The sequence below is a fragment of the Stegostoma tigrinum genome, chromosome 20, assembly GCF_030684315.1.
Source record: "Stegostoma tigrinum isolate sSteTig4 chromosome 20, sSteTig4.hap1, whole genome shotgun sequence".
In the NCBI taxonomy this organism is placed as follows: domain Eukaryota; kingdom Metazoa; phylum Chordata; class Chondrichthyes; order Orectolobiformes; family Stegostomatidae; genus Stegostoma; species Stegostoma tigrinum.
The window spans coordinates 12,939,012-12,959,776 of NC_081373.1; the positions used below are offsets into that span (position 1 = coordinate 12,939,012).

At 43.6% G+C, this 20,765-nt stretch overlaps 1 protein-coding gene across 1 annotated transcript in view; it reads right to left on the reverse strand.

The window, feature by feature from the left end:
• Positions 1-20,765, reverse strand: part of slit1a (slit homolog 1a (Drosophila)) — a 344,291-nt gene that overhangs the window by 322,704 nt on the left and 822 nt on the right. The window contains exons 2-4 of the mRNA XM_059653007.1: positions 13,690-13,761; positions 7,916-7,987; positions 6,956-7,027 (exon numbers count right to left, since the gene is read on the reverse strand). Of these exons, the coding sequence (XP_059508990.1) occupies positions 6,956-7,027; positions 7,916-7,987; positions 13,690-13,761 (216 nt within the window). The remainder of the gene's footprint in view (positions 1-6,955; positions 7,028-7,915; positions 7,988-13,689; positions 13,762-20,765) is intronic.

Below are 20,765 nucleotides of genomic sequence, written 5' to 3' on the forward strand. Positions count from 1 at the left end.
AGAGAGATTGCCAGCATGAAGAGTGACATAATGACAGACTGATAAAGAAGACAGTTCATGTGAGATGAAGATTCTGTCTCTAACCCCATGCTGTCCCTGTCCTGGGAATGTTTGTTGGGGACAGTGGAGAGGGATTTACTCTGTCTCTAACCCCATGCTGTCCCTGTCCTGGGAATGTTTGTTGGGGACAGTGGAGAGGGATTTACTCTGTCTCTAACCCCATGCTGTCCCTGTCCTGGGAATGTTTGTTGGGGACAGTGGAGAGGGATTTACTCTGTCTCTAACCCCATGCTGTCCCTGTCCTGTGAGTGTTTGTTGGGGACAGTGGAGAGGGATTTACTCTGTCTCTAACCCCATGCTGTCCCTGTCCTGGGAATTTTTGATGGGGACAGTGTAGGGGGAGATTCACACTGTATCCAACCCTGTGCTGTCCCTGCCCTGTAAGTATTTGATAGGGAGCTTTATTCTGTCTCTAACACCATGCTGTCCTTGCCCTGGGAGTGTTTGATGGGGACAGTGCAGAAACATAGAAAATAGGAACAGGTGTAGACCATTCAGCACTTTGAGCCTGCTCTGTCATTCATTATGATCATGGCTGCTCGTTCTACTCAATATGCTTTCTCCCCTGTATCTTTTGATTGCTTTAGCCTCAAATGCTATATCCAACTCCTTCTTGAAATCACACAATGTTTTGGCCTTAACTGCTTCCTGCGGTTATGAATTCCATAGGGTCACCACACTCTGGGTGAAGAAATTTGCACGACATCATTTCCCAAATAATGATGATTTCATTTAGTTCCCCCTCTCCCCTCACCAAACCGCGAGCTCCGCAACATTTCTGTTATTTGTGTCCTCCTTTGTGGGCAGAACCAAAGCATGCATTTAGCCGGTCAGCCATTTCTTTTTTCTCCATTAACAATTCCCTTTTCTGACTGTGAGGGACCCACATTTGTCTTCCCCAATCTTTTCTTCTTCACACTTCTACAAATGTTTGCAGTCAGTTTTAATGCTCCCCACAATCTTACTCTTGTACTCTGCCTTCTTTTCATAAATCAATCCTTTTGGCCTCCTTTGCTGAATTTTAAATTGCTCCTACTTCTCAATTTGTTTGTTCTTTCTGGCTGATTTGTATGCCTCTTCCTTGGATCTAATACAATCTCTAATTTCCCTTATTAGCCATGGTTTGGCCACCTTCCCTGTTTTATTTTGTTCCAGACAGGAATGAGCAAGTGTTGCAGTTCATCCATGCGAGTTCTGAATGTTTGCCATTGTGTTTCCATCATCATCACTTTATGTAATGTCCCCTAATCTATCATGGCCAACTCACACCATTGTAGCTTCCTCTATTTAGATTCCTCATGTCAGAATCAACTACATCACTCTCCATTTTGATGACGAATTCTATCTTATTATGGTTGCTCATCCCCAAGGGGCCTTGCGCAATTAGGTTGCCTATTATTCATTTCTCATTACACTATGCCTGTTCTCTAGTTGGTAGAGGGAGGTTTAAGATTAGACTCCCTACAGTGTGGAAACAGGCCCTTTGGCCCAACAGGTCCACACCGCCCCCTTGCAGCATCCCACCCAGACCCATCCCCCTATACCCCACGCACTCCTGAACACTACGGGCAATTTAGCATGGCCGATCCACCGAGCCTGCACATCTTTGGACTGAGGGAGGAAACCAGAGCACCCAGAGGAAACCCATGCAGACACGGGGAGAATGTGTAAACTCCACTCAGAAAACCTCTGTACCTAACCAGATACTGTACCTGTCTTGAAAGGGACAGTGTTGAGGGGGAGTTATTCTGTATCTAATTCCGTGCTGTACCTGCCCTGGCAGTATTTGATAGGGTTGGTGTGCATGGAGCTTTATTCTGTACCTAAGTCATCCTGTAATAACCTTGGGGATTGTTGTTGCCTGCAAAGCGAACATGTTCCTTTCTCCAGCACTTACGTCCTTTGCATTAATGAGCTCAAAATTAAACCACAGATGTACGATGTTCTCATACTCCTAGATGCTCGGAAGCATTTGTAATGACATCCGTTTGGGAACAAATCCACTTATGCCTCGCTTCCCGTAACTTCAAGGAACTTTAAATCATTTCTAATTAAACAGCATTGAATTTGTCTTGTCAAAACATGACACTGGAAAGGATGGTGCCTGTGAGACAGAGTCACCCGTAGCCTGAGGCACTTTCCTATTTGAATAATAAGAGCACATTTTTCCCAGCTTCAATAATGAAAAGCTTTGTTAAAAATAAATTAAAGAGGCATTCCCTCAATGATCTGGGGACTGAGTGCTGTCAGACTTTGGGCCTACACAGGGTCAGTTTACGGTCAATGCTGAGCTTGACATTCTACATTTTGCAAGCTGCAATATATATCTCAATGTACATTTGGCCAGGGAGGAGAGGAAGCCAACCTAATATTTGTTTCAGTCTTATCACCATGTTTTAGAGGCGAATGAGGACACAAGCATTTTATGCACAGCTTCCTCCTATTCACGACAATAGTAGTGAATGGGCACAGTGTCCCATTCTCGCAGAATGAACTGCTCTTGCTGTCAGTGATAATGGGAACTGCAGATGCTGGAGAATCCAAGATAATAAAATGTGAAGCTGGATGAACGCAGCAGGCCCAGCAGCATCTCAGGAGCACAAAAGCAGACGTTTTGGGCCTAGACCCTTCATCAGAGAGGGGAATGGAGTGAGAGTTCTGGAATAAATAGGGAGAGAGGGGGAGGCGGACCGAAGATGGAGAGAAAAGAAGATAGGTGGAGAGGAGAGTACAGGTGGGGAGGTAGGGAGGGGATAAGTCAATCCAGGGAAGACGGACAGGTCAAGGAGGTGGGATGAGGTTAGTAGGTAGGAGATGGAGGTGCGGCTTGGGGTGGGAGGAAGGGATGGGTGAGAGGAAGAACAGGTTAGGGAAGAAGAGACAGGTGGACTGGTTTTGGGATGCAGTGGGTGGAGGGGAAGAGCTGGGCTGGTTGTGTGGTGCAGTGGGGGGAGGGGACGAACTGGGTTGGTTTTGGGATGGGGTGGGGGAAGGGGAGATTTTGAAGCTGGTGAAGTCCACGTTGATACCATTGGGCTGCAAGGTTCCCAAGCGGAATATGAGTTGCTGTTCCTGCAACCTTCGGGTGGCATCATTGTGGCACTGCAGGAGGCCCATGATGGACATGTCATCTAAAGAATGGGAGGGGGAGTGGAAATGGTTTGCGACTGGGAGGTGCAGTTGTTTATTGCGAACCGACCTCGGCCAATGGTATCAATGTGGACTTCACCAACTTCAAAATCTCCCCTTCCCCCACCGCAGCCCAAAACCAGCACAGTTCGTCCCCTCCCCCCACTGCACCACACAACCAGCCCAGCTCTTCCCCTCCACCCACTGCATCCCAAAACCAGTCCAACCTGTCTCTGCTTCCCTAACCTGTTCTTCCTCTCACCCATCCCTTCCTCCCACCCCAAGCCGCACCTCCATCTCCTACCTACTAACCTCATCCCACCTCCTTGACCTGTCCGTCTTCCCTGGACTGACCTATCCCCTCCCCACCTCCCCACCTATACTCTCCTCTCCACCTATCTTCTTTTCTCTCCATCTTCAGTACGCCTCCCCCTCTCTCCCTATTTATTCCAGAACCCTCACCCCATCTCCCTCTTTGATGAAGGGTCTAGGCCCAAAACGTCAGCTTTTGTGCTCCTGAGACGCTGCTGGGCCTGCTGTGTTCATCCAGCCTCACATTTTATTGTCTTGCTCTTGCTGTCAGTTTGTTTAATAGCCTCTGCCTTGGATCAGTTGGCTCTTTCCTCTCTGAATCAGAAGATCACGCCGGAGACTTGAGCTTGAAAACCAGGCTGATAGTCCGACCGCAGTACTGAGAGAGGGGTGCTCTGTCATAGGCACAGTTTTTCAATTGCAATGTTAAACTGAACCCTCACCTGCCCTTTCAGTTGGACATAAAAGATCGCTCTGTAATATTCTAAGAACAGCAGAGGAAGAGCTTCCTGGTGTCTTTTCCACAGTCCATTTTTCAAACTACATCCCTAAAACAGAATTTGATTGCAGTTCCAACATTACATTAGTGAGTACACTTCAAAAGATAGTCATGGCCAGCAAAAAGCTTTAGGATGTGCTGAGGTGGAATGTAGTATAGAAAGTGACACTTTTCAATCCGCCATTGTAGTACACTCAGTCTGATTGCTGATTACTTTGAATACATTGTGGGTCTTTGGTTTGTCAGGGTGATCTTTCAGAAGAAAACAGAGATCAGAAGTTGATCCACCTGTCATACATTGGTGAGACGTCCATCTGCCACAATTCTCCAACACAAAACCATTGGTTCTTATTGACAACGCTGACCAATAGTTTCTACCGATTCAACAGCGACCGCTGAACTGATAATGACCAATGAACTGATAGTGACCATTCATTCAATAGTGAACATTGCTTTGAAAGTGGCCACTGATTCGACAGTGAACATTGATTCGACAGTGAGCACTGATTCGACAGTGAGCACTGATTCAATAGTGAGCACTGATTCAATAGTGAGCACTGATTCGATAGTGAACATTGATTTGATAGTGAGCACTGATTCGATAGTGAACATTGATTCGATAGTGAGCACTGATTCGACAGTGAGCACTGATTCGATAGTGAACACTGATTCAATAGTGAGCACCGATTTGATAGTGAACATTGATTTGATAGTGAGCACTGATTCGATAGTGAACATTGATTCGATAGTGAACACTGATTCAATAGTGAGCACTGATTCAATAGTGAGCACTGATTCGATAGTGAACGTTGATTTGATAGTGAGCACTGATTCGATCGTGAGCACTGATTCGATAGTGAGCACTGATTCGATAGTGAGCACTGATTCGACTGTTAGACCAATGTCCCCTCTAAGGCTTTCTGTTGAATACAGCTTTGTTCATTTGAATGTATGGCACCTTAAAATTATTTAAGTATGTGATCGACCTAAAGTGGGTGCAAAGGAGATTCACCAGGATGTACATTAATGTTTTGGGTCTGGTGACCCTTCCTCAGAGAAATCAGAGTTCTGAGGAAGGGTCACTGGACCTGAAATGTTAACTGATACTTTTCTTCACAGATGCTGCTTTTCCAGCAACTTCTGTTTTTATTCCTGATTCACAGTTCTTTCAGTTTTTTTTTACCAGGATGTGGCCTGAGCTGAAGTAATTCAGCTACGAAGAGAGATTAGATAGCCTGGGGTTATTTCCCTGAGAGTGAAGAAGGTAGAAGGAGGGAGAGCTAACTAAGATGAACAAAGCTCTGAGGAGCATAACAGGGTAGATTGGAAGAAGTTTTTCCCTTTAGTAGAGAAATCAAAATGGGGGCGTGGAATTAAGGTACGGAGCACAAGCTTCAGCGAGGGTTTTAAGGAAGAATGTTTTCACCCAGAGGGTGGTGGTTATCTGGAATTCACCACCTGAAAGAATGGTAGAGGTGGGAACCATCAACATTTAAGAATGACTTAGATGATTGCTCGAAGTGCCTTAGCAAACAGGCTATGGGGTGATTATGGGCATGAAAATGAATTACATTAGATAGTGCTTTCTCAAGGAAACCGAACAAACATTTCAAAAGGAAAATTTTAAGTTGCTATGTGGAATAGACAGGAGTGTGACTAATAGGCTAGCCCTTTCAGACTTCAACACAGGTATGGACAGCCAGAGACTTTTTCCTAGGGTGGAGGTAGTTATTAAGAGGGGGCATAGTTTTAAAGTGAGTGGAGGTAGATATAGGGGAGACATCAGAGGCAGGTTCTTTACTCAGAGAGTGGTCGGGGCGTGGAATGCATTGCCGGAGAGGTTAGTGGAGTTGACGTCATTTGGGGCATTTAAGCAACTATTAGGTAGGCATTCAGATGATAGTATAAGGTAGGGATGGAAGTTAGATAGACCTTAGGTTTAGGGTAAACGTTTGGCACAACATCGTGGGCCGAAGGGCCCGTACTGTTCTGTATTGTTCTATGTTTTATGTATGATGGGCCAAACAGCCTCCCTCTGCATGTATAATTCTATCTTGCATGCTTGTTCCGTCTTGGGTTTCTCACTTTAGAAAATTAAGCTCCAATGCCACTTTTAAGTAGAATGGGTCCTTGTACTCTCCCCTACGAGGTGACTGGGCTTCTCCAAACTCTACACAATGCAAAGGTGACTGGGGGAGCACCTTGCATTCCCAGGGTCAAGAAGATGCCTCAAAGTTTACTCAATTATCCCAGCAGCTGTAACCTCCCCTAGGAATTGACCCATGCTTATTCACTGCCTGTTTTTGCCCCCGTGCTTCAGTTAAAGATGTAGAATGAATGTATGCAGAACACTGAAATTTCTAAACAGAAGGAAGCCATTTGGCCCATTCTGCGTCTGCTAGTTCCACATCATGGTCGCTTTCCCAGCTCTCACCGCATGTTAAACTCGTACAACTCACTACCAACATCTGGTCCCTGAGTAACATGCCAAGCACTTAGACAGTTGTAAATAGCTGTATACGCTTTCAAAGAATCCTTTGTGACAGGTCTCGTGTATACCATAGCCTCAGGAAACGTGTTCTGTGAGGAAAGAGAGGTCACCAGGTAGCGAGGCTTCTGTTTAATTATAGAATGCACTCGCCAATCAAGATGGAGTTCTCACTGATTCAAACAAGATTATTATAAGGAACATATTACATTGTTAATTCAACAAAGAATGAAAGCAGAAAAGCTTATAATCATATTGCAAAGCCAATGTTGTAACTGAGAGACTTAAACTGAGGCTGATATGTGTGGATAAGGATGTTATTTTCTGGAAGGCACAATGAGTGCAGTGTATATTGGCTCTGAGTCTACAATTGCAGATCTGTACTGATCTGTACCATATTTTGATGGCAGCACATTGTATCACAAGCCATCGAGAACACAAGGCAAATTGCCAAGGATATTACTCACAGTCTGTAGAGCGTAGGGTTCTTCTGAAAGAGTAGTTCTGGCAGGATCTGTAACTGATTCCGATTCAGCCGCCTGCAAATTAAAAGGAACAATCAGCAAAAAGTGAAAGTATGCAATTCTAAACAAATGGTGCTGCTTCTGGCTGGGCAACTGGTTGTTCTCTAGGACTGAGTATACTTTGATACTGAGTGTGCCCAGGCGTTGGACCCTCTGGGTCCAGTGAAGTGAAATTCAGTGAAGTTAGTGTCCGTGAGCCTTGAGGAGTCCGGAACTGTGTTCATACGATATGCTTGCAGAATGCACTGGACAGGGATCCTGTCGATCTTCCTTACACAAGCTCAGGACCTATGTGTCACTTGTTGCCCCCAGTTGAGATCAGGGGTCCATTCAGCTTGGGAGGGGTAGGAAACATGCATTCCGTTATGGCCCAGTATCACAGGGCTCAACGATTTCACTGATAAGACCAGCAGCCAATAGAGCATTTACACTAGCATCAACATGTAGGGAGGCAATGGCCTAGTGATATTATTCATTAGACTGTTAACTCAGAGACCCAGGTAGTATTCTGAGGACCTGGGTTTGAATCCCACCGTGGTTACTGGTGGAATTTGAATTCAATAAATATCTGGGATTAAGAATCTAATGATGACCATGAATTCATTGCGAGTCGTTGGGGGAAAAACCCATCTGGTTCACTAATGTCCTTTAGGAACTGTCATCCTTATCTGGTCTGACCTACATCAGCAATGTGGTTGACCCTTAACTGCCCTCTGGGCTAGTAGGGATGGGCAATAAATGCTGCCTGGCCAGTGAAGCCCTCGTGCTGTGAATTAATAGATTTAAAATACTAATGGATGGGCTGAATGATCTATGTTGAAATTCAATGCGCCTAAAGCTTATAGAGGAGACATCCAGGAATGGGGGGTGGGAGTGGCCAGTGAAGCTAAAATTCCTACTTACAATCTCTCCAGCTCCTTCATGTCATCAAATGCCCCTCGGTCAATGGTGCTGATGTGATTCTCCATGAGTTGTCTGTCACAAGAGAGAAACACAGGTGAGGTAATATTAACATTCATAGGGGGCTTATTGAGTTTCGGCTCTTAATACAAGATTAACAGGCATAGAAATATATAAACTAGGAGTAGGCCATTTGGCCCTTCAAACCATTCAATATGATAACAGCTGATCCCCTATCTCATTGCCATATTTTGACTTACTCTCAACGTCCCATCAGAGAAATGGCAGACAATCCAGTCCCAGCAGATACAACTCAAAGGATAAAACTGTCTCAAACTTGTCCATTAATTAGGAGACTCAGTCAGAGTGCCCACACTATCCCTTCATCATCCCTTCTCCTGGTTTAAGACCACGTAATGTCCAGAGTAAACCTCCCTCTATGTTGTCTCCCAGAATGGGTACAGAGTAAGGATAGAGCTACAGTAAATTTCTCTCTTCACTGTACCATCAAACAGTGTCAGGATAGGTACAATATGGGATCAACATGAAGGTCCCACCTTCTCAACATCAACTTTTGCCTGCAATGTGGTGATCCTCAGGATAAACACTGCACCAGTCATCTCTCTCTGGTGGGACAGAGCAACCCATGGTCCTCTGGGACTATGGCAACTTCATTTTATCTTTTTTCACAACACAGGGTGTGACACCAGTAAAGCTTTCCCTACACATCCCCATCAAACGCATCCAGAGCTGGCACAGCTCTGAGTTAGATACAGAGTAAAGCTTCCTGTACACTGTCCTCATCAAAAACCTCACAGAATAAGCACAGCACTGAGTTATAGCATCACAGAGTTATACAGTACAGAAACAGATCCTTTGGCCCAATTTGTCCATGATGACCAGATCCCCAAACTGAACTCGTACTATTTGCCAGCATTTGGCCTGTATTGATCACACACCGTGCCACAAGAAGACAAGCATCTCCATGGTAGCTAAAAAGGCATTTGACACACTTGCCTTCATTGCTCATTCCTTTGGGTATATAAAGTTGTGAAGTCAAGTTGGGCTTGTACAGGGCGTTGGCAGGGTCTCTTCTGGAATACTGTGTCCAGTTCAGGTCGCCCATTTATAGGAAGGCTGTTATGAAGCTGGAGAGGTTTCAGGAGAGATCTACCAGGATGTTGCTGGGAATGGAAGGTTTGAGTTACAATGAAAGGTTGGAGATGCTGGGACATTTTCACCAGAGTATAGCAGATTGGGAAATGACCTTCTAGGAGTTTATAAAGTAATGCAGGGTATGGATAAAGTTAATACTAGTTGTCTTTTCCCTAGGATGGGGGATTTCAAGACCGGGGGAACATTTTTAAGGTGAGAGGAGAGAGACTTAAAAAAAGAAACGAGAGGCAAATTCTTTATACAGAAGGTGGTTCGCATGTGGAATGAACTTTATTCATTCAGAGGATGAGGGCATCACTGACCAGCAGTATTTATTGACCATCCTTAATTGCCCAGACGGCAGTTTAGAGCCAACCACATTGCTGTGGGTCTGGAGTCACATGTAGGCCAGACCAGATGAAGATGGCATTTTCCTTCCCTGATGGGCATTAGTGAACCAAATGGGTTTTCGTGACAATCAACAATCGATTCATGGTCATCATTTGATTCCTAATTCCAGATGTTTTATTGAATTCCAATTCCACCATCTGCCATGACAGGATTTGAACCCAACTCTCTGGCACGTAACCTGGGTCTCTGAATTGACAGTCCAGCGATAACACCACTGCCATTGCCTCCCCTAAGGAAGTGCTGAATGTGGGTACAGTTATGTTTAAAAGACATTTGGGTAAGTACATGAATAGGAAAGGTTTGGAGGGATATGGGCCAGGAGCAGGAAGGTGGGACTAGTTTAGTTTGGAATTATGTTCAGCATGGACTGGTTGGTCCGAAGGGTCTGTTTCCATGCTGTATGCCTCTATGATTCTGTAAGATAGCTTCTCACATCTTGAGGGATAGATACAGAGCAAGGTTTTCTCTGAACTGTCTCCATCAAACACTACCAGGACAGGTACAGCAGAGGGCTAGATATAGAGTAAAGCTACCTCTTACACTTCTACTCTTTTAAGTTGAAAGTCAACAGAAAGCAAATCTCTAAAACAAAAAAGAAACAAAGAAGTGCAGATATTGGAAATCAAGAACAAAAACAGAAATTATGGGAAAACTCAGCAGTGGAGAAAGATCAGAATTAATATTTTGGATACAGTGACCATTCTTCAGAATGTCACCTCTCATCAGTTTTATTTTTTGGTTTTTGTTTCTGAAAGTAAAGCTACCTCGACACTGTCTTCATTAAACACAACCAGGACAAGTATAGCTTGGGTCTTGGTACAGAGAAAAAAAACTACTTCTACTCTTTTAAAGTAAAATCAAAGCTCCCCCAACACCATCACAATGAAACAATCCCAGGACAGAGACTGTAATATAGAGTAAATCTTCTTCTACTCTTTTAAACGGTAGGTAAAGCTGCATCAACACTGTCGCCATCAAACACTTCCAGGACAGCTACACCATGGGGTTAGATATATAGTGAGATGAGTGGTTAGGATCGACATCATGCCTGGCTTGATATTGTCCAAGTGTTGCTTTATATGTTAACTCATGTAACGTACACCACAAATATCAGGTGATTACTAGAATAGATGTTGTGAAGTTTATTAATAATACTAACGACATTGTTATAATATAGACTGAGGCATCAATGGGTTTGTATTTCTGATGCTACTGGGCACTGCACATGCGTAATTGAACACATTCCACTAACTCCACAGCACTAAGCGTGTGTCTGAAAGTGAAGTGAGTTCTTTACACCAATTAGCACATTCACGATGTCCTGTAACTTAAAGGAGCCTGATCTATTTGATCCAGAATTTATCTCATAACACAACATTCTCCCACATTTCCTTTCAAGAGAGGAAACACATTTCTAATAACTTGCACAAGGAAGTATATAGGCACATTGTCCCTATAGATTTAGCTAACACTTTGGTGGATGGATGTCACACCTGAATCTAGTCCTTAGACAGTTTTCATGTCTTGGCTCTGAGGTGTGCTGTCTGTTGTTGAGAATGGATATGTATCATTTGTTGTAGATGTGTGGTTATTATCTGGCATGATATCCTCAGTCTAGTAGTCATTATTCTGTATGATGTGTGGTTGATGATATACAGTTTGGACATGTTGCCTGTTTCTTCACTGGGCTTAAACATTGTTCGTTACAATCCCTCCTGACCCAGACTGGATATAAAGATGTAGTATTTTTCCACAAACCCATAAGTTCATATGAAAATCTTGAATTATTTTGCTCTGTTTCAGTTTAAATTGGGATAACTGTCTCCTTGCTCATTGATCATGCTCTTGTACTATTTTCTCCCTTCTTTCCAACAATGTATTGTGTAGATGCAGGTGGCTGGTGAGAGTGTGTGGGGGGTGAACTGTAATGGTCTGTCTCCCAAACATATGATCTTCCAGTAAGAGTAAACCACTATTTAGAGGAGCAGCATAGTTACCTGACAATTACTTTACAATAGGATATCATGAGCCTTGTTGTATGGACAGTGTCTTTTGTGAGACCAAACAATTGAAGGTTTAGTGGAGAAGAGGAAGTACGCTGCACATTTCCTGCACATACCTTGGAAGGGTACTGCAAGCCATTGCCAGAAACAATTTGCTGAGGGACACTGAACATTCTGAATAGGCAGTCTCTGCGTTGTTACACAGTTGTGTGGAGTATTCATGAATTGGAAGGCAGGAAGTTAGAGTTAATACAGTGTGGAGCTGGAGGAACACAGCAGATCAGGCCGCATCAGAGGAGCAGGAAAGTCACCAGCACTGGGTAGGGGGAAGGGAGCAGGGAAATACATAGAGGGAGGAGGGGTGGGGCTAAGTTAGAATTTGTTGGTAAAAATGATAATGTGGAAAAGCAGTGTGTGGTTTCTTTAAGAGAATGCAGTCTGGAGTCTCTGTTATGCCTCATTGGTGTAGCACATTGGAAATCTAGTCTTGCTATTTCTAGAGTTGTTACAAAAGTTGAAGATTTTACAAGTGTATGCAAAATGCTCAATTTTCCTTTCCTTTTAGATCCAGGTTGACAGAAATCACAGACCAGATTTCTGTACTTAACAAGGATTTCTTAGAGCGTTTTAATACGTTGGAGCTATCCTTCAGTACTTTTTAAGATATTTTCAAATCAACTAGTTCAGAGATGTTACAACACACCTCTGCAGCCAGTGGGACTTGAACCCAGGCCCTTCTGGTTCAGAGTTACCCCAAGAGCCCCTTCAGCACTTTTGAAACTAGATCAGTTGAGGCCTCCCTTTGTTCTAAAGAGACAGCTAGTCTACTCACAACCATTCCTGAATCTGAAGTGGCTGACCTTTAGTGAGGGCTATAGCAGATTAGACTTGCTCATAAACCCTAGCTCTGAACTCAGGTACGCGATAGGAAAGAACTTTTCACAATGGCCAGTATTGCTATCACCTCTTCAGCCTTGAGCAATAACTTGTTAATATTAACTAGGTGTCAACATTTGGCTTGGTGGAACAGTGTAACATAGTCTAAGTGCTTCCCTATGTGTTAGCTCATATAACCTATGCCATAAGTATCAGGTTCTTATTGAGACAGATGTCTTGACATTTATTAACACAAACTATTCACATTGCTGTAATATCACAGACACGTACCATATCTGGGTCTGTGCTACTGATGTTACTGGACATTACATACACATAGCATACTGACTGAGTGAACACATTACACTGACTTCATTGCATTGACAGAGTGATGGAAGGTGAGTCCCTTGAGATCAACGATGAAGTCATCCAACTGTCTTAAAGGTACCTTGCCTGTTTGCCTGAATTCTATGCTGTAACACAAACCAGCAAATAACTCCCATTGCACTGCCCCTTCAAACATTTCCAGCAGAGATACAGCATGGGAATAAATACAGAGTAAAGCTCCTTCTACACTGTCCCCATTAAACACTCCCAGGATAGTACATCACACGGTTAGATACACCGTCAAGCTCCCTCTATACAGTCCCACATCAAACACTCCCAGGGTATGTACAGTGCAGGAATAAATAGAGTAAATGTCCCTCTACACTCTCCCCATCAAACACTCCCAGGACAGGGACAGCATGGGGTTAGATACAGAGTAAATGTCCCTCTACACTCTCCCCATCAAACACTCCCAGGACAGGGACAGCATGGGGTTAGATACAGAGTAAATGTCCCTCTACACTCTCCCCATCAAACACTCCCAGGACAGGGACAGCATGGGGTTAGATACAGAGTAAATGTCCCTCTACACTCTCCCCATCAAACGCTCCCAGGGCAGGGAACAGTGCATGCCAGGTGCAGTAATTTACCCACTTGTCTGTCCCCACACCAGTGCTGGCTGAATTCTCCAGCTCTGATAGAATACAGGACAGTTTCTGTTTTTCCTAACCCAACACCACCCATCCCTTTGAGGTGTGTCCACTGCCAGCAGGAGAACTTGAACAAGAATTACACTGAACACATGAGCCACTATTACCATCTCATGTGGCCTTTAGGGGGACAGTAACTTCCCTAAAATGGCCTGGGTGTTTAACTCCATTGCAGCTCTCACAACCTCTCGTACGTTGGATGCAAACAGTGGCGGTTTTAACAGTGCCTATGTATAAACAATCTTATTCCAAAGCACAGGCAGCTCTCTTTTATACTGACGTTGATGATACTCACAGGACCCTAATGTGCCTGAGTCCTGCGAAGTCACTCTTACTGATCCGTGAGATATTGTTTCCATTGAGTTCCCTGTGAACAAATCAGACAAACTATCATCAATGAACCATCTTCCAGTCTGCACCTTGATTTTGATTGTTGACAACACAGTCTCACAATCACCTTTTGTTGTTCTGTGTGAATTTCAATTGCTAATGCAAATTTCCTAGATAGTGAATGCTGGCAGAGTCTGTGACTAAATGTAGCTTTGCTAGAGCCAAATTATTACTCACCTGATGGTAATGCTCTGTTTTACTATACATGGAACAGAAGAAGGAATAATATTCATGGTTCCCTTTATTCAGCATGGCGAGCATTCAAATAAAAGAAACTGTAGTATGTATAAATCATATTGAACAGTAAGCACACGATAAATAGGAGTAGGAACAAACCATTTGGCCCCTCTAGCCTGCTCTGTCATTCAACTAAATTGTGGCTGATCTGCCCCAGGCCTCCACTTTCCACAACTTTCTGGGAGGCAGAATTCCAGAAATTCAATACCCTCTGGGAGAAGGAATGCTTTCACATCTCAGTCTTAAAGCAGTGAACCCTTATTCTGTAGCTGTACCCACTCCCCCACTCATGAAAACATCAACTCAACAGAAAGCCCCTACAGAATTATTTATGTTTAAATGCAAACATTCCTCATTCTTTTAAACTCTAATGAATAAAGGCTTAACCTGTATAACCATTCATGATAAGTTAACCCTTTCAATCTAGGAATCAGCCTAATGAATCTCTTTTGAACTGCCTCCAAAGGCAGAATATCCTTTTTTAAATATGGGAACCTAAACTACACACATACTCAGCTGCAACATTACCAACACACTGTGCGATTATAACAAAGCGTCCTTGCCTTTAAACTCCAATCCCCGAGCCATAAAGGCATAATTCCATTTGCCTTCTCAATTACTTGCTCCACCTACATCTTGAGTCTCATGCAAATGAACACCCAGATCACTCTGCACTGCACTTTGTTGGAGTCACTCTTCAATTAAATGAGTCTGCATTTTGATTTGTCCAATCAAAGTCCACAACCTCACACTTTCCCACATTAAAACTCCATGTGCCAACGTTTTGACCACTCACTCAACCTGTCCACGTCCCCTCGCAGATTCCTTACATTCTCTTGCAACATGTGTTCAGTCATTTGTAATGTTGGAATTTTGACAGCCAAGTAGTACACAGAAATACAGAAAGTATTCTCAAACAGTTGTGTGATAATGAGTAGGTGGTATCAGTGTTGCTGGTCGAGGGGTAGCTATCAACTGAGAGGCGTTCAGTTAGTTGGGTTAGCTGGTCTGCAATGCAGAGTGACACCAAGAACGCAGGTTCAATCCTGTACTAGTTGAGCCTACCATGAAGGACTGTCTTTCTATTGTCTACACCGAACTGATAAGGACCTTCTGTAAGAGCGAAGGCAGCCAATTGCCACACTGTAATATTACAACCCAGTCAGCTCTTTTAGTGATGTGAGCTGAGGGATTCACACTAGTCAGGAGTGTTGCCAGGCCTTGGTTTAATATTTCATCAGAAGAGTAACATCTCCAAAAGTGCAGCACTCCCTCAGTGCTGCAACGGGAGTCTCACTTGGGAGTTATATGGTCAAATCCTGTGGGACAGTGGGAGGGAGTTTGTGGGTTCAAGTAAAATAATGCACCAGGAAGTGTAGGGAGCTCTTACCTTGGTTGATAAGGTAAAGTTGTCATAGTTTTATCTGACCATGGGGCTGCTCTCTCATTAGAGTCAAAAAACTGGTGGTGGCTTTATCCTGAGGGTCGCCATGCTTCAGGCAAGAGGACAGGTTGAAAAAGAGAGTCCTTCATGGTAAGCTCAACCAGTACAGAAATTGAGCCCATGTCAAAGGGTTGCAGCCCGCAACGTTGACTTTCCTGCTCCTCAGATGCTGTCTGATCAGCTGTACTTTTCCAGCTCCTCATTTAGTGACATTGGCATTCTGTACCTTCTTACCAACACCACCAGCTTTTGGCTGATTGCTGTTTGTGGGAGGCTGCTATGTACAGGTCAGCTTCCTGCATCTTCACCTTGCCTCAGTGATTACACTTCAAAAACTTTCTTTCATTTGCAAAACATAGGGATGTTGTGAGGTTGTGAAAGTCACTGAGGAAATGCAATACTTATTTCTTCACAGCAAGCAGAGAAAGCAGAGGATGCCAGGAGGATTCAAATTGTTGGCACACAGTTTGTTTTTTTATCACTGGAGGAATTAGCTTCTTAATGGGGATGGCTCCTTCGAATCAGGGTTTCCACTGTTCAACTGTTTAAAAATTAGAGCATGTGACCACTACAACAGTGTATTTTCCAGCTCGCAACAGGAGGTGAAGAGAATAACAATCTTCGTGAGGTTTACAAACATCGAGTACAAACACATCTGCTTTCTGACCACATAATAACAGGTTTGAAGACAACTGCTTGCCTGTTTGGAAAAGAACACATACGAACCTTCACAACTTACATTCCAGTTCCTAACAGCATTCTTGTGTGGCGTGCACAGGGCGCAGAGAGTTAGGACAGAAACAGGCACTGTGCCAACCAAGAAAGTTCTTGGCATGTACCAGGAGCAGCCAACCATTGGAGAACAAGCTTGGGTCCAAGCTCCTACAGTGGCCCCCACCCCAAGTGGCTTTGGGAGATTCCACAGAATTGCTACAACGCAGAAGGAGGCTACTCAGCCCACTGTGCCTGTACCTAGTTATCTGTCCCTGGGGAATGTTCAGTAAAGGAGAAAACGGCTAGAGACTTGTCATCATGAGTCTTGTGCCCCTCCACTCTGATAGTTATGTTTCTCTAATAGCTCTTCATTTACCCTGCACCTAGAATAAAGCTGGTGCTGTAGGAGTGAGTGTTACTCTTCATCCTTTGTCACCTAAAGGTCCCCATCAGAAAACTGCAAATTCATACTGATGAATTGAGTTTGAGGTCCGATCAATATAAACCAATGAGATAAACTGAATAGCGAGGGATCAGTATGCTGACAACATACCTCACCACTGAACCTGCTAGTTACAAAAACTGCCAACTCTGGGGAATCCCAGATCTGAACAGGTCAGGCACTGTGGTTGGTCAGATTGAGGTAGTGATGTTGGCAGAGCCGGGGGGAATGGTAGCGAGTGGTGTAGGAGATGGCAAGACATACTGGTGTGAGGTTGTCCCAACCCTGCCCTGCCCAAGACAGCATTTGAGCTTGAGGTTTCTCTGTTCCTTCTGCCCCTGACAGTGGAGGACCCCATCAAGAAGGAATGGCACGGGAAGGGTAAGCTCCAGGTGAGGGTAAACATTTCCATCCAGAGTGTGGTCAGGCTGTGGGAAGCACTACTTGGAAGCGTAGTGGGGGCAGATCCAATGGAGGCATTCAAGGGAGAATTAGACGATAATTGGGATAGAAATAAAATGCAACGGTGTGTGGAGAAAATGCAGGAGACTAGCTCTGGGCAATTGAACTTATTTCCAGGGCCAGTGCAGGTATGATAGGCTGAATGGCCTCCATCTGAGCTGTAACAGCTCTGTGATTTTGAGGTATGTACAAAAGCCATTAAGAATACTCTCACACAACCCTCCTCAATATACTTCACATCCACTGGATTTGTCAGATATTCTATTGGCCAAGGCATTGGAGAGATTGAGGATTAAGCTCCATATAACTGCATCTAGCTTTCAATTTTGGATTAATTAATTAATTGATTGATTCCAGTCCCATTAGTTTTCACAGTGGGAACTGAACTCATGTTGTCTAAGCATCAATCATGGAGAGACGCTCTTGTGGTAACAGCTCTATCTTTGGGCCAGGGGCCCAGGTTCAAGTCCCACCCGTTCTAGAGGTGTGCGGTAACATCACTGAGCAGGGTGATTAGGAAAATAGGTTTATTTACAAAAAAAATGACTCTCAGGCTGCTTATTACTGAATTTAAATAAAAAAAGCAGCTGCCTGACTCTCTGGATGCAGCAACATTACGGCAACTCCATCACCTCCACTAGCTCCGTCAGTGCCATGGTTTTCCCATTAGCCAGAAACTAGGAGCTGCAAAGGAGCATTAAAATATTTCACTGTCCATGGATACAAATCAGCAAAATGAACATGGATACAAAAATGATGTTGGCCTTTATCTGAGCGGGGGCTGGAATACAAAGGTAGTATGTCATACTGACTTGTACAAATGAGTTAAACTGAAGAGCCCATCTGTGTGCTCAGCTGGGCATTAATGATTCCACAGCCCATTTGGCTGTATGGCAGAGGGGATTTCCTGGCTGAACTAAAACACCCTCTTAATCAACACCACCAAAGAACCTGAAAAATCAGACTGACCGCTGGTTGTGGGATCTTGCTATGTATAAAGTGTTCCTCACCCCACCACACCATAGCTATACAGTACAGCTCGTTCAGAGATTCATCAGAATGTTTTGGGGGCTTTCTGGATCAAATTCTGAGGGCATGCAGCATATATCAGGCTTGTTTTCCCTAGAGTGGAACAGATTAATTGGAAATCTAATTGAGGTGTTTAAAATTATTAAAAGGATTTCACTGGATTGGTAGACAGAAAGTATTTCCTCTGGTGGGAGAAGTCTGGAGAAGGGGAACAGAACTTAAAAAATTACAGCAAGATCATTTAGAGTGATGTTAGGAAGCATTGCTTCACACAAAGAGAAGTGGGAATTTGGAATTCTCTCCAAACAACTGCTGCTGACATTTGGGATCAAATGAAAAATTGAAAAGTGAGGTTCATAGTCTTTGTTAGGCGAGAGAATTAAAGGTTACACACATAGATACAGAAGTATAAATATACACACATCTATACACACACATAGGCACACGAACCATTAACTTACATGCATATAGAAATAGATACAGACATGCACTCAGTCACATATACACATTGTCAAAATATTTATACAGGTTCATACATAGAAATATATTAGTACCACCACATACACACATGTGCACAAAAACAAATATATACAGTTCCATATCTCCTCCCATACAGAGCCAGTCGTCAGGTTATGTCACAGGGTGAAAGTTGGCAACCTCTTACCTCTTGGTCTGACAACACAAATTAGTTCCAAAACCAGGGAATCAAATTCAAATGCACATTTCACACAGAACAGGGCAATCTATTGATAAGACAAGTCAGGAATCTGATTGAGGAGTTTGAGGGGCTTATATACAGAATGGCAGATACCCAGGAGTGAATTACAGGCTGGAATGTAATGGAGGGTTTTGGGGGCTTATATATAGAATAACAGACAGTGAATTAAAAACTGAAATCTAATTGAGGTATCAAGATGGTTTATGTATAGAGAGTAACAGATAGCCAGGTGCAAGGGTCAGGATCCTTGTAATGCAGTGGTAGTGTCACTACCTCTAGGCCAGGAGGCCTGGGTACAATTCTCACTGGCTCTGAAGGTGCTTAATTTTCTGAACAGGTCTATGAGGAAAATATATGCCCGGGAGTGAGATACAGACTATAATTTGTTCAGGCTGTTCATATAAAGAACAACCGATACCCTTAAATGAGCTGCAAGCTGGAATCTAATTGAGGGGTTCTGGGGGTTTACATACAGAATAACAGATACCCAGGAGTGAGTTATGGACTGAAATTTAATTGAGGGCTTCAAGATGGTTAATAACAGATCCTCAGGAATGGGTTACAGACCTGAAATCTAATTGAAGGGTTTAGTGAATTTATATGTAGAATAATAAATAACAGAGGTATTCATTCAGGATACTGGAAATAATTGCACAGTAACAAGGACAGAAATCTGTTTCGCAGTAATCCCAACACATGTTTGATCTCAGTTGGAGGGACACTGTCAGGGAGCAGAATTCCTCGGGTGTGCTTACAGTAGGTGCTGCCCCCTGCTGGGAGTGTTCGTCTCTTGACAGACAAGTGCAGAATCGTCAGCTGAGGTGAGAGAATCCTTGTGTGGTTTTTACAAGTACACAGGCTTCCCTGATAGCTCAGGCTTCAATGTAATGCTGACCCCACAGAGCATGCATTCCATTCATAAAATCCTGGGGTAGCTGAGTAAAATGACAGCTGAAATAGTAACCTCAGCACCACTACTGTAAAGAGTGGGCAACTACTGTGTTTGAGTGTTTGTACATGAGTACAAGTATGTGTAAATGTGTGTGCGTGTTGGCATGTGGATGTGTAAGCATATCTCACATTCTTTCTCTCACAAATAAACGCGCACACACACACGCATACACATTCACAAACTCACACACATACACAGGCTCACAATCACATTCACATAGACACAGGAAACCACATATGCGGACACAACCCTTGTGCATATATATTCTCACTACCATTTACATGCATTAACATACACTCACTGATGTTCACACACGCATATACATATATATATATGTGTGTGTATACCCATACATTTGTATACATGCACACCCAGACTCTAATACACACACTCACACATGCCCACTCACACTCAGACATCCTCACACATGCGCACATATTCACTCCTGCACACATTTGCACATGCACACTCACATTCTCGACAACACAGACTCACACGCATTTACTCTCACAAACTCACACTCAACACTCACCTACACTCTCACTTACACAAGCCAAAGACCACCCCGTACTCCACACACACATAAACATGCTCAAATGCACGCTCATTCATTCACGCACACCTTCAGACACAATCTGATGTACACACACATACACACACCACTAGGATTGAGCAGACAAAATTGTATTCGAAAGAAATAGACTGTTTTGAAGGCAACATCCAGGACGATCCTGTTAGATCAGGTAAGGCATTTATATGTTACAACTTTTTTTTCCTAACAAAGGCTGGGACCTGATTTTTGCCTTTTGCAACCTCAGACTGTCCTAAAGTCGTTCCCAGCTATTGAGGTACTTTTAAGAGTCCTGTCTCTTTTGGAATGTAGGACTCTGCGCACAGCAAGCTCCCATAAACTGCAATGCTCTGCTCTGCTCTTTTGGTGTTGATTCGGGAGTTATATATTCTTCCATACAGTTGGGGGGGGA